We start from the raw sequence: 15,304 nt of genomic DNA, 5'->3' as shown, positions 1-15,304 counted from the left end.
AGGGGAGGAGCCATGAGTAGGGGTGCGACGACTACCAACCTTCCAGATCATTTTAGGGGGATAATACAATAATACAAAGTCTGGAGGCTGGGTGCTCCAACCGGGACGTACCGGGCAGCTGGTCCACGGGGACGGACTCCCGGAAGGGGGCCGAGTCGGAGGCGGCGAACAGCCCGGTGAGGACCCTCCTGCAGCGGGACGCCCAGTCCCGGGACGACGCCTTCCTGCCGGAAGAACCCTGGAATAAGAAAAAATTGATAAATTAATCCGTAAACCTCTCAGAACTACACCGTAGATTCGACAGAGATGAACAATGACGAACAAATACTTGTATTTGGACACACTCAAAACGTTATAAATAAATTATCTGGTCAAATAAAAGCTTAAATAATAAAAATGAAAATGGTATTTTCTGGCGTTTCTCATGTGTGTCATTATAATCCAGGATTCTGACCTCACATACTAATATAAGAGTTTCTGCTTAGTAAAAAAGCTTCTTTACATCTCACCAATAGATGTCTCTAGTGAAGTTCTAGTGATTCAAGAACAAGGTTTCTAAATTGGTTCATATATATAGAACTTCCAAGAATTTGAGTAGTGTGGTTGTCAATAATGGGTAGAATTGGTGAATGTTACACGTGTGTAAAGTGATCACTCAAACCAGCCTATGACGGTCGTCGGCCCCGTAAATGCCCAGACTTCCATACTCTTCTTCATCTTTGATGAGATGTCAAAAAATGTCAATTATTTTATTATATTTATTCAAATGACAACAAAGGCGATACTATCCATCATACCGCGCAACAATCGATAAATATGCGTAATCAAATACACGAAGACATGGGCTGCTCCACGTATGAGGACCTGACAGGGACTTCGGAAAATAGGAGAGAATGGGAAAAGAGATGTCATCTGTAGCTACAGACCAATCTGCAAGATTGAGACCAGTGCGGTTAGCTAGTCGGGTGACGGGTCCACGAACCTGTTTTGCCAGCGGAGTGTCCGAGTCGGAGGACTGGTAGGACTCCATCAAGCTGTGGTAGGTCATCTGGACATCGATCTCGAAGGGGTCACTGGAAACAAAGATAATGGTTTTACTTTTGTGTTTATGGTTGTGTCTCATGTCTGAGGGTTGCTGTGGAAACTATGCTCATGTCTGAGGGTTGCTATGGAAACTGTGCTCATGTCTGAGGGTTGCTATATAAACTATGCTCGTGTCTGAGGGTTGCTATGAAAACTGTGCTCATGTCCGAGGGTTGCTATATAAACTATGCTCGTGTCTGAGGGTTGTTATGAAAACTGGGCTCATGTCTGAGGATTGTTATGCAAACTGTGTTCAGTTTGGGGGTTGCTATACAAACTATGCTCATGTCTGGGGGTTGTTATGCAAACTGTGTTCAGTTTGGGGGTTTTCATAAAAACTGTGCTCATGTCTGAGGGTTGTTATGGAAACTATGCTCATGTCTGAGGGTTGCTATACAAACTATGCTCATGTCTGAGGGTTGTTAAGGAAAAATGTGCTCATTTTTTAGAGTTGTTAAGGAAACTGAGCTCATGTTTTAGTTTGTTATACAAAATGCACTACATGTTCATGTTTGAGGATTGTTATACCAACATGGCTATGAGGGTTGTAACACAAAATGTGCTCATGGTTGAGAGTTGTTACGCAAACTGTGCTAATGTTTTAGAGTTTTTATGCAAATTGTACAACACGCTCATGTTTAGAATTGTTAAGCAAACTGTACTCATGTTCAAGAGTTGTAATTCAAATAGCATTACGCAATATGCGCTCATGTTTGAGAGTTGTTGAGCAAACCGTGCTCATATTTTCAGGTTGTTAAGCAAACTGAGCACACACTTCAGAGTAGTAACTCAAATTGCATTACGCAATACGTGCTCATGTTTAAGAGTTGTCAAACAAATTGTGCTCATGTTTGCAGGTAATTAAGTAAACTGTGCTCATGTTTGCAGGTTGTTAAGCAAACCGCGCTCATGTTTGCAGGTTGTTAAGCAAACCGCGCTCATGTTTGCAGGTTGTTAAGCAAACCGCGCTCATGTTTGCAGGTTGTTAAGCAAACCGCGCTCATGTTTGCAGGTTGTTAAGCAAACCGCGCTCATGTTTTAGGTCACCTGATGATGCGCAGGCAGAGGTCGGTGATGATGCGCGCCTGCTTGATGATGTGCGAGTGGGTGACGTTGAACTTCTCCGCGTTGGTGGCGAGGTAGCGCACGTCGAACTGCGCCGACGTCACGCGCCGGTAGAAGTGGTTCTCGAAGCGAGCCTGCCCGGGACCACACACAAAGTCAATCAAAACCTTTCCAGATTCAACTATACACTGGAACTTCTGGTAACGAGCATAATTCGTTACGGAATCTTACTAGTTCAGCCAAACATTTTTTACATTATTTTTTGACATCTCGACATAGACGAAGAAGAATATGGAAGTCTGGGCATTTACAGGGCTTACGACCGTCATAGGCTGGTTTAAGTGATCACTTAGCAGTATACTACTGCGGAACGGTCCCTGAAGCGCAGAAGTGATCAGCTTGCCTTCATCCAAGTAACGATCAAGATAACACTGCGTAAATAAGATGCAGTACCCTATGCACCATTGGGTGCGGATAAAGGTTAGAAGAAGAAAAAAATCGTAATTCATTAATTTTAATTTTCACCCCTCCCTGGGAATCGAACCTGGGACCTCTAGCACTTTTGTTTGGGGGTATGCTCTTGCCCCAACACCATATTTGGGTATTCTTCTTGGTATATTTGTTAGGATGTGTGAGTGCGCAGGTTACCTTGATGGTGGACAGGTCGATGGGGTACTCCACGACGTACGCGTACGTGGGGTACACGCTCAGGTCCACGGGCGCCACGAAGGGCTCCGCGATGGCCAGCAGCATCACCTGCGGGAACACAACGAGACTCGTCATCGATTAACTAACTAGCCACCTAACACACTAGCCACCTAGTCAACTAACCAACAGGCCAATTAATCTATTAGCCTACTAGCCAAATAATCGACTAACCAAAAAGCCAATTGATCAACTAACAAACTAGCCAATTAATCAACTAACCAAGTAGCCAATTGAACAACTAACCAGCTAGCCAACTAACCAACTAGCTTACTAGCCCACTAGCCAAAAAGTCAACTAGTCAACTAGCCAACTAACCAACTAGTCAACTAGTCAACTAACCAACACATCGCTTACCGCAAAGGAAGGCAGAGAGAATAGAACACCACACCACTCAGTCCTTGCAAACAATATTTGCCTCTTCAATATTCATGCATATATATACAATATACATATATATATATATATATATATATATATATATATATATATATATATATATATATATATATATATATACAATATATATATATATATATATATATATATATATATATATATATATAGATATATATTAGATGGGTCACCTGGTCGAGTCCTGTGGCGATCATCCGGCAGGCGGCGGCGCGGTCCCCCCCGGGCCACTCCTCGGGCCGTGGCCGGTACAGCACGGCCTCCAGCTCGCTCGGCAGGACGCTCACCCACCCGCCCACTTCCGTGGGCAGACCTGGCCACAGAACACTCGAGTTATACAAGCTGTTACACTTTAGTTATACTAGCTGTTACACTGCAGTTATATTAGCTGTTACACTATAGTTTTACTGTCATACTTCAGTTATACTAACTGTCACACTTCGGTTATACTAACCGTCACACTGCAGATATACTAACCGTCACATTTTAGTTGTACTAAATGTCACACTTCAGTTATACTAACTGTCACACTTTGGTTATACTAACCGTCACACTGCAGATATACTAACCGTCACACTCCAGTTGTACTAACTGTCACACTTCGGTTATACTAGCCGTCACACTTAAGTTATACTAACCGTCACACTGCAGATATACTGTCACACGTCAGTTATACTAACTGTCACACTGCAGCTATACTAAGCCTTATACTGTAACGTAATGTAATAACAAGTTATACTGTCGCACTGCATTCATACAAACCGTTACACTCAACATATGCTACCGCACTTCAGTTATACTAGCTGTTACACTCAAGATATGCTGCCATACTGTGGTTATACTAGCCGTCACACTGCATTCATCCAAGCCGTCACACTGCAGACATGCTATGCGGATGTGGAGATGCGGGGATGTGGGGGAGTGTGGTGGACTCACGCGTGTCGTCGATGGGCTCCAGGTCCCAGGGGCTCATGCGCTCGTACTCGCCGTTGTCCCAGCGCACGCGCAGGCTCAGGAACTGCCCCTCCCCGGCCGCCGCCTCCCCCGCGCCCCCCTCCACCACGGCGCCCGTCCACCAGCCGTCGTCGATCATGCAGCGGAACCTGCGGGCAGAGTCGCGCGACGTCAGACTACCTGTCCTGCGTGAGCGGACAGTAGGGGTTCCTCGTGATGTATAAATTAATATGAAAAGAAGGAATCTCAGGAAGCCTAAAATATATTCAAACCCCTATCCGCACCCCAATGGTGCATAGGGCACTGCATCATATAAACGCAGTGTTGTCTTGATCGCTAACACATGAAGGAAAGGTGATCAGCCCTCCGCTTCAGGTACCGGTCCAGGGTAATATTGAACAAATATAAGAGTTTTACCTTTACTTCAAAATGCAAAAACAACACTTTCTGCCCTGTAGCGGGTAAATATTAAGTTAAAAATATGCCGCTTTTGCTGGGATATAGTACATTTTCTGGACATTCCGAAAACATGCACAACTGAAAATTGCCGATTTTTGATTTATGACATTCTTGAAAGGAGTGAGCGATTTGTCCTAGTGTCAAGGGAACCATGAGAAACCTTAACCGGAAAGGGGTTATCTGTGGAAAAAAGTAAAATAGGCTCTATCAAATCAAGATTTACGCAGTTCGTGTGCGACCCATCATCTTCTTCTTCATCTTGTTGTGGCCTTGTGGCCGGTTTTTAAGAGGGATTAGCCTCCTGCGACGTCGATTCCCAGCTATCCACCCATCTCTTTGGTGGTCTGCCCGGGAGTCGCCTACCATGGGGTCAGCCGTGCAGTGCGACGTGGGGGAGTCTGGATGGTTCCATTCTCCTCACACGCGCATACCATTGCCTCCTTCTTTGCCTTCCCCACCTAACGACATCTTCCGTCTCGCATATTTCCCTTATCCTGGCGTTTCTTATTCTATCTCGGAGACTCTTGCCTGATATACTTCTTAGAGTCTTAATTTCTGACACTCTAAGCGCGCTTTTTGTGGCAACGGTGTCCGCTACCCATCCTGACGTATGGGATTGAAATTTGGAACACCGTTGGCACAAAAAGCGCGCTTAGAGTGTCAGAAATGAAGACTCTAACAACCATATCAGGCAAGAGTCTTACAGATAGCATAAGAAACGCCAGGATCAGGGAAATATGTGCTACATATTTCCTATATTTCATAATTTTTGAGAGAACAAAAGAGGTGTGGGAAGACCCCAAAAGAGATGGTCCGACGACATAGTCGCTGTCATCTTCTACATCTTCAAACCCTTATTCGCACCTCAATGGTGCATAGGGCACTGCATCATATAAACGCAGTTTTATCCTGATCGTTAAACGCTTGCAGGAAAGGTGATCAGCCCTCCGCTTCAGGTACCAGTCCAGGATGATATGAAATAAATATTAGAGTGAAAAAATCACTTCGTTAATTGATTTGGCAGTCACTTTGTGGTAAAATCTATCAATTTTTAATGATTGTTTTACTTAGTAAATACTACTATTTCTTAAAATCCACTGTGACACGTGTTTCGATGCATTCCGCGTCATTGACTCAACCCCGGGAATCGAAGCCGGGACCTTCAGAACGGTAGCCGAGCGCGCTGACCATTGCACTACGGAGGCGGTGGGGGGTAGAAACCGCCCGGAGGAAACGGAAAGAAGGGGGGAAGAGGGCAGGGCTCGCGAAGAAGAAGGAGTACCTGTCTCCGGGGGCCCAGCGCCGCGCGGCCGCCGCGTCGCAGGTCTGGCGCAGCACGAGGAAGTCCAGCACGTCGGGGATGTCGTGGTAGCGCACGGTGAAGTGCGCGCCCCCGTCCAGCTGCAGCTTGAGGCAGACCAGCCGCGGCGGCCGGATCACGTACTTGATGCCCACCACCTTCACCTGCTCGCACTCCTGCAAGTGTCCTTCCCTCGTTATACAGGGCAACACCGCTACTTTGGTACATTTTATAATAATAATAATAATAAAACCCTTATCCGCACCCCAATGGTGCATAGGGCACTGCATCATATAAAACCAGTGTTGTTTTGATCGTTAACACATGAAAGAAACGTGATCAGCCCTCCGAAAAAGGTATTATTGAATTAATATAAGAGTGAAAAAATTACTTATATTTATTTGACACCCCACCCCTGAGAATGGAACCCGGGACCTGCAGAACGGTAGCCGAGCACGCTGACCATTGCACTACGGTGGCGGACCTAGTACTATTGAAACGGTATATGCGCGGGTGTACCAGACAGTGGGGTGACTCCCTGCACCGAGACTCCCAACACTGGGCACGTATTCCCCAAAGGGTGCAGCAGAAACGCTGTCTGCTCGCGAGGAAATCAATGCATGATGTATTTATTATGTGACATATATGGTGACTTGGTCTACCTCCGTAGTGTGATGGTCAGCACGCTCGGCTACCGTTCTGGAGGTCCCGGGTTCGATTCCCAAAGGGGGTAAAATAAATATAAGTGATTTTTTCACTGTAATATTTATTCAACATTACCGTGGACTGGTACCTGAAACGGAGGCTTGATCACCCTTCCTTCATGTGTAAACGATCAAGATAACACTGCGTTTATATGACACAGTGCCCTATGCACCATTGGGGTGCGGATAAGGGTTTTATTATTATTATATTATGGTGACTTACACCTTACTTGTAATTGTTGTTTATGTAGGGTGACTTACACCTGATCTTATCAACTTATTCGTTTATATGGGGTGACTTACACCTGATTTTATAAACTTATTAGTTTATATAGGGTGACTTACACCTGATCTTATCAACTTATTTGTTTATGTAGGGTGACTTACACCTGATCTTATAAACTTATTTGCTTATATAGGGTGACTTACACCTGATCTTATAAACTTATTTGTTTATGTAGGGTGACTTACACCTGATCTTATAAACTTATTTGTTTATATAGGGTGACTTACACCTGGTGTTATAAACTTATTTGTTTATATAGGGTGACTTACACCTGATCTTATAAACTTAGCTTATATAGGGTAACTTACATTCAGGTTTAACCGCTCCCACGGCTTGTCCCTCACGCTGACCTTGTAGACGCTCTTCTCCGCGACGGCCTGCAGGTAGAGTGCGTGGCCCTGCAAAAGGATGCAAAACAGGCTATGTAGGCTATGTCGCGCTGACCTAAGTAGTACGGAGGTGTTTCCATACAAACTAAACCCGACCTGAAGCGAGAGATCTGAAAAGCCGCGAGAACTGCTTGGGTCGTTGACGCGAGCAGACGTTTTATTTAGATCATAACTTTACTTCTTTAACCGGATCCACGCGGCTCGCATAACTGTATGTGTTTTCACAAAACATGCCCCGTACGTGGCTGACATAAGCGTATGTGTTTTTACATTGCTCCAAGTTTCCAACCTCAGTTCAACTTAGAGGGATTTTTTCATGGTCCAGAACTTTGGATAAAATAATATGTCAATCCTCGTGAGTTTTCTTTAGATCTCCCATGTAAGTTTTCTTATGTACATACCAGGAATATATAATACTTACGACCCAAGGGAAAGGCTAAGGAGTAAGAACCGACCTGTTTGAAGTAGACGCACTGGTCGCCCATCTGCGGGTGGTAGGGCGCCTTGCGCGGCTGCACGGCGCACAGCCAGTCCGAGGGCCGGTAGGCCTCCGCCGGCTCGGGGGGCGCCGCGGGTGCGGGGGCCGCGGCCGGCGCGCGTCGTCCCGGCACGGGGTGCGGGCTGTACCTGCGCACATCCAAGAGCGTTAGGCCCCATTCTACGCCGACACCTTGGCCGTGCTCCGGCCCAAGAGGACCGAGAAGAAGGCCGAATAATACGGCGGCTCCACTTTCCCCCCTTCAGACTCAGCGGATTAACGACGTTTTTCTTTAATATTTTTCATATTTTCAAGCAAAATCGAGATTTACACAACTTGTGACGTATGGGATTGGAAGTAGAGCGGACACCATAGTCACAAAAAACGCGCTTAGAGTGTCAGAACAAAGAGAATGGTGCACTGAAATCAGTTATAGCAAATAAAAACCTATCAGCGGAAGCTAAACTGGCAGTGCACAACGGAGTCCCGGTTCCAACTCTAATGTATGGAAGTGAAACATGGAGTTGGCAAAAGAAGGATGAAAGTAGACTGAATGCAGTCGAAATGCCATCTCTCAGAAGAATGTGCGACAAAACGATGTATGATAGATGTGCGAATAGTGAAATAAGGAAGGAATGCAAAGCTGAGATGAGCATTATCGATAAAATTAAGAAAGGTGTGTTGAGATGGTTTGGTCATGTGGAATGAATGAGTGACGAAAGAACGGTAAAACAAATTTATGAGGCGAATGTTAGCGGGAAAAGAAACAAAGGAAGACCGAGAAAAACATGGCACGATCAGGTATGCCAAATACTTGAAAGTGGTCAGGTTAGGAGTCGTAAAAATCGGCCGGTATGTATGAGGAGATGCACGAACGTGGAAGAGGCGAAGAATGTTTGCAAGGACAGAGTGGTGTGGCGCTCTATTATCTCTGCCTACCCCTGCGGGGAAGCGGCGTGATGGTTAGTTAGTTAGTTAGTTGTCAGAAATGAAGACCCTAAGTAGCATATCTGGCAACAGTCTACGAGACAGAATAAGGAACACCAGGATAAGGGAAATATGTGAGATGATGAGGGGGCATTCCCAAGCTGGATTCTTCTATATCTTCAACAAGAGTCTTCTTGGTTACTTTATAATTATTTTTTTAGTGCCTTTAATGCTAGTTTGTAATGTATATATTAATTATATAAGTGGAAATGGGCCGGTCACATAGCCAGAATGACCGACGACAGATGGAGGAAACGCGTTCTGGTGTGGAGACCGAGGAACCAGAGGCCTCAAGGACGTCCACCGATGAGATGGGCGGACGACATCAGGAAGTTTGCCGGAAGACAGTGGATGGGGACGGCGCAGGATCGGGAGGAGTGCAGGCGGAAGGGGGAGGCCTTTGTCCAGCAGCGGACCTCAACGGGCTGATATGACGATATGATATTAATTATATAGGGTTTTCCAATAAGAGGTTTCATTTTGAATAGCCCGCTATCTGGGCAGCTGCCACTTTTGAAGCTGTCATCTTTTGACATTTGACAAGTAAAAACTACGCGATTAATACAAATGCAACGATACACGCTTCAACAACGCATTTAAATTGCTAAAATTCACTACAGAAATGGTGAAAAATTTGCAATCACAGTTCGCGAAACTAAAGCACTTTTTGGCCGTCATGAAGCGCCTTCTCGGCCAGCAATAGTGAAACTTGTTAAAAAATTTGAGCTGTTGGGACAACTTGGTGATGTGAAGAATCGAAACCCTCAACGCGTCACTGTTTGGTGCGGTTTTTGGGCTGGCGGTGTGATTGGACCTTACGCATTGAAAATGCTAGGATTTGTTCTGCGTACTGCCAGGGTTTTCCAAAATACCCGCGTGCTGAGAACTCTTTATAACTCCTTGGTGCGAAGTAGACTCGAGAGTGGCTCCATGATCTGGGGGCCACACGAGCTTAAGTACTCTCTTATGGTAGAGAAAGTCCAAAAGAAGTTTTTGAGGTATCTCTACATGAGAGAGTACGGCTATTATCCTCGGCTCTACGCGACCCAGTTTCTCCAGGGTATGCTTGGCTACAATAGTTTAGAGACTAGAAGGAATATGTATTTGATTACGCATTTTTATCGATTGTTGCGCGGTATGATGGATAATCCTGAAATTATCCGGAGCATCGGTCTGTATGTTCCCGATAGTTACCTAAGACAGCGTCGGCATAGATTGTTTCACATTCCTATACACAGGACCAACCTGCCGATGGTTATGCCTGTAGGAAGAGCTACCGCTATGTTGAACAATATCACATTGGATATTGATCTGTTCCATGTGTCCGAAGGAGTTTTCCGAAGCGGGATTCTTCTACACCTTACTTTTATTATAATATATACGCCTTGAATATTGTTTGTAATGTATATATTATTTTTTTATTAAATAAATTGAATTGAATTGAATTGAATTATTCGAAAATGAGGCTGGTGCAACTGTTGCGGTGAATGGATTGCGCTATCGAGCTATGATTAATGATTTTTATGGCCGGAATTGGAAGATGTTGATGTGGACGACGTTTATTTTCAACGAGACGGCGCCACGTGCCACACAAGCAACGAAACAATCACAATTTTGCAACAAAAATTTCCTGGCCGTGTTATTTCTCGAAGCGGTGATCACAGTTGGCCCCCGAGATCTTGTGATTAAAACCTTGAGACTCTTTTACTTGGGGCCACGTGAAAGATGAGGTCTATGCCAACGCTCTACATCTACAATCCATTGAAGACCTTACGGATGGAATTCGTGAAGTTATCGAGGACATACAGCCGCAAATGTGCGAACTGGTCATGGAAAATTTCACGAAAAGGATATGGTGCTGCAGCCGTAGCCGCGGCGGCCATTTGGCTGATATCGTTTTCCATCGTAAATCGCATTCTTAATAATAATAATAATAAAACCCTTACCCGCACCCCAACGGTGCATTCAAGATAACACTGCGTCATATAAACGCAGTGTTATCTTGATCGTTTTACACACGAAGGAAAGGCGATCAGCCCTCCGCCTCAGGTACCAGTCCAGGGTAATATTAAATAAATATCAAAGTGAAAAAATCAGTTATATTTATTTTACCCCCCTTGGGAATTGAACTTGGGACCTCCAGAACGGTAGCCGAGCGTGCTGACCATTACACTACGGAGGCGGACACTGTTTTCTTAACAATGCAATAAATATTTATTAATTTATCTTAAAATATACCAGTTCTTTTCAAATATCAAAATGAAACCTCTTATTGGATAACCCTATATTTGTGGCAACACCGTTGCGAGCAGGGCCGAGGAGTTTCGAGCCCACCGACCCGAACAGACTTGAGGCTGAAACTTGAGACCTAAAAACTGAAGAGAATCATTTGGACTGTCAACGGGAGCAGACGTGTAATTTAGATTTTAACTTCACTTCTTCATCTCTGTATTTTATAAAGGATTTGATTTAGTAGGTCTTGTTAGTAATTATTTTTCGGAATTCGCAAATCACATAATAGATACTAATCACCCATTTCACTCTCATAAATTAAAATGATTACACCTTGTTCCATATAAAGGCCAAATTATGAATTATCTTGAAAATTTAGAAATACAAAAAAACCTAAATTCTAATAATAATTTATTAAATAATATATTGTTTCAAAATTCTTCGCCATTGCTTTCCATTTTTCCTTTGTTTTCAAACTCCGCCCCTTGACTAACCCCTTCCCCTTACTTTCCCCTCTCCTTATTTATAGAACAATTTTATATTTTAGTTATTATACAGACCTGAATGATGGAAGTTTAACTTCCGAAACATGTAGTCTATAATAAAACTCAAGTGGTAAAAAACGAAGTGTTTTCTTTAATCACAGTGCATTCTTTCATTTCATTCTGTGCACCAAGCCACTACATTAGCGAAAACAATCACCAACAAGTGATCACGTAAACGTGGCAACACGCCACAATAAAAATGGTTGATCCCGAAACCGACGGCTGTATATTATTAAATAAACTGAAGGTCTCTTACTTCTGCCTCGCGATGGGCTTCCTCTTGGAGCGCTTGGGCGGCTGCAGCGGCACGTTGGGCTGGTCCGCCACCCAGTCGGAGTAGTCCGAGGACGAGGAGCTGGAAGCCAAGCCAACAGTTCCATCAAAACATCAACAATAAATCAGCGACATTATAGTCACATTTTGACATTTCAACAAGGATGAAGAAGAATTAGTCTGGGTATTTAAAGAGCTTGCGACCTACGACCTGTCTTTGGACACAATCTTGCCTCTTCCACAGTCATACATCTTCTTGTACATATATGCCGATTATTCCGACTCCCGACCCCACCACTTTCAAGCATTTGAAATACTTAATAATGCCTGATCATCAAGTTTTCCTCGGTCTTCTTCTGCTTCTATTTCCAACTACATTCGCTTCATAAATCTGTTTTACCATTCTTTCCTCACTCATTGGTTCCACACGCCCAAACCATCCCGAGCCGCCTTCCTTAGTTTGCTGGATAGTGCTCATCTCAGCCTTGCACCCTTTCCTTATATCACCATTGGAACATCTACCATACATGGTCTTGCCGCACTGAGAGATGGCATCCCGACTGCATCCAGTCTACTCTCATCCTTCCCAAACCATCCCAAGCCGCCTTCCTTAGTTTGCTGGATAGTGCTCATCTCAGCCTTGCACCCTTTCCTTATATCACCATTGGAACATCTACCATACATGGTCTTGCCGCACTGAGAGATGGCATCCCGACTGCATCCAGTCTACTCTCATCCTTCCCAAACCATCCCAAGCCGCCTTCCTTAGTTTGCTGGATAGTGCTCATCTCAGCCTTGCACCCTTTCCTTATATCACCATTGGAACATCTACCAAACATGGTCTTGCCGCACTGAGAGATGGCATCCCGACTGCATCCAGTCTACTCTCATCCTTCCCAAACCATCCCAAGCCGCCTTCCTTAGTTTGCTGGATAGTGCTCATCTCAGCCTTGCACCCTTTCCTTATATCACCATTGGAACATCTACCATACATGGTCTTGCCGCACTGAGAGATGGCATCCCGACTGCATCCAGTCTACTCTCATCCTTCCCAAAGCATCCCAAGCCGCCTTCCTTAGTTTGCTGGATAGCGCTCATCTCAGCCTTGCACCCTTTCCTTACATCACCTATAGTTCTCTGGCTCGCATTCATTCAGATGGCCTGCGTCAGGGCTTCGTCTCTTACCTGGAGCCATCGTTGTCAAAGCGCTCGCTGGACGAGGAGTTGGAGACGCTGTACTCGGTGACGGACATGCGGACTGAGGAGTCCGAGTCGGAATGGTGCGAAGACGCATCCTCGGGCGGCTCCTGTGAAACAAACAGTAAATGACGCATTCTAAAAAAGGCTGATATTTCTTACGTAAATCCCCTTGGCCGTCTTTCTAGCTCGGACGGTGCATAGGACACTGGATAACTAATCATAATAAAATGGGCAGTGATCGGAATCTTCTTCTTCTTCTCTAGCCTAATGTCCTCCACTGCCTTTTCCCCTTCTTCCCATTTCCTCCGGTTGGTTGCTGCTTGCAGTCAGTTTCTACCCCCCACAGCGACTATGTCGTCAGACCATCTCTTTTGAGGTCACTATGTAAATGTATATGTACATGTAATATATATGTACATGTATATGTAAATGAACATACAAATGTACATAAACATGTAAATGTATTTAAACATGTAAATGTAAACGCACAAATGTACATACACCTGTAAATATATATGAACATGTAAATGTATGTGTACACGTAAATGTGTATTAACATGTAACTGTATATAGATGTAAATGTATAGAAACATGTAAATATAAATGTACATGTAAATGTAAATGCACAAATGAACATACACCTGTAAATATATATGTACATGTAAATGTACGTGTACACGTAAATGTGAATTAAAATGTAAATGTATATGAACACGTGTACACGTAAATGTGTATTAACATGTAACTGTATATAGATGTAAGTGTATATGAACACATGTATGTACATGTAAATGTGTATTAACATGTAACTGCATATAGATATAAATGTATATAAACACAAATGTGTATAAACATGCACGTGCGGGGACGGGGTACTCACGCTGTAGGCGCGCGCGCTGGGCGGCGCGCGACGCGGCGGGCGCGCGCCCCTGCCGGCGCCGCGCCGGGAGCGCCCGCCCCGCGCGCCCTCGGGCCCGCCCGCTGTGTTGATCATCACCGGGCGGCGCCGCATCTCGCGGCGGTACCACGCCATCTCCAGCTGGGTCATCTCCTCCCTGAGGAGACCGTCAACAGTTGAAGAAATAAACAATACATAGCGGAATGATAGAGAGAGGTTTCACTGTTTGGGCATATACTGCCTTGTCTCTCAGTGTCATGGTTATGTTAGTTAGGTTAGGTTAGGTACCACGCCATCTCCAGCTGGGTCATCTCCTCCCTGAGGAGACCGTCAACAGTTGAAGAAATAAACAATACATAGCGGAATGATAGAGAGAGGTTTCACTGTTTGGGCATATACTGCCTTGCCTCTGTGTCATGGTTATGTTAGTTAGGTTAGGTTAGGTACCACGCCATCTCCAGCTGGGTCATCTCCTCCCTGAGGAGACCTTCAACAGTTGAAGAAATAAACAATACATAGCGGAATGATAGAGGTTTCACTGTTTGGGCATATACTGCCTTGCCTTTCTGTGTCATGGTTATGTTAGGTTAGGTACCACGTCTTTTGTCCGCCTCCATAGTGTAATGGTCAGCACGCTCGACTATCATTCTGGAGGTCCCGGGTTCGATTCCCAGGGGTGGATCAAATAAATATAAGTGATTTTTTCACTCTAATATTTATTCAATATCACCCTGGACTGGTTACCGGAAGCGGATGGCTGATCACCTTTCCTTCATGTGTTAACGATCAATATAACACTGCGTTTATCGTTGACCATCAACAGTTGAAGAAATAAACAATACATAGCGGAATGATAGAGAGAGGTTTCACTGTTTGGGCATATACTGCCTTGTCTCTCAGTGTCATGGTTATGTTAGTTAGGTTAGGTTAGGTACCACGCCATCTCCAGCTGGGTCATCTCCTCCCTGAGGAGACCGTCAACAGTTGAAGAAATAAACAATACATAGCGGAATGATAGAGAGAGGTTTCACTGTTTGGGCATATACTGCCTTGCCTCTGTGTCATGGTTATGTTAGTTAGGTTAGGTTAGGTACCACGCCATCTCCAGCTGGGTCATCTCCTCCCTGAGGAGACCGTCAACAGTTGAAGAAATAAACAATACATAGCGGAATGATAGAGAGAGGTTTCACTGTTTGGGCATATACTGCCTTGTCTCTCAGTGTCATGGTTATGTTAGTTAGGTTAGGTTAGGTACCACGCCATCTCCAGCTGGGTCATCTCCTCCCTGAGGAGACCGTCAACAGTTGAAGAAATAAACAATACATAGCGGAA

General features: G+C 44.6%; 1 protein-coding gene across 1 annotated transcript in view; it reads right to left on the bottom strand.

Annotated features, from left to right (window-relative positions):
• The window catches only part of BRWD3 (bromodomain and WD repeat-containing protein), a 47,427-nt gene that overhangs the window by 13,517 nt on the left and 18,606 nt on the right, over positions 1-15,304 (bottom strand). Inside the window, exons 17-28 of the mRNA XM_088265178.1 lie at positions 13,955-14,129; positions 13,060-13,181; positions 11,858-11,956; positions 7,815-7,986; positions 7,279-7,368; positions 5,963-6,156; positions 4,204-4,370; positions 3,441-3,580; positions 2,797-2,904; positions 2,131-2,282; positions 983-1,073; positions 112-238 (exon numbers count right to left, since the gene is read on the bottom strand). Of these exons, the coding sequence (XP_088121304.1) occupies positions 112-238; positions 983-1,073; positions 2,131-2,282; positions 2,797-2,904; positions 3,441-3,580; positions 4,204-4,370; positions 5,963-6,156; positions 7,279-7,368; positions 7,815-7,986; positions 11,858-11,956; positions 13,060-13,181; positions 13,955-14,129 (1,637 nt within the window). The remainder of the gene's footprint in view (positions 1-111; positions 239-982; positions 1,074-2,130; positions 2,283-2,796; positions 2,905-3,440; positions 3,581-4,203; positions 4,371-5,962; positions 6,157-7,278; positions 7,369-7,814; positions 7,987-11,857; positions 11,957-13,059; positions 13,182-13,954; positions 14,130-15,304) is intronic.

The sequence above is a fragment of the Brachycentrus maculatus genome, unplaced genomic scaffold (assembly GCF_059751285.1).
Source record: "Brachycentrus maculatus isolate JH-2025_06_01 unplaced genomic scaffold, ASM5975128v1 h1tg000243l, whole genome shotgun sequence".
Classification (NCBI taxonomy): domain Eukaryota; kingdom Metazoa; phylum Arthropoda; class Insecta; order Trichoptera; family Brachycentridae; genus Brachycentrus; species Brachycentrus maculatus.
The sequence above is the reverse complement of the archived record's forward strand: the minus strand, read 5'-3'. Positions and strand labels throughout refer to the sequence as shown.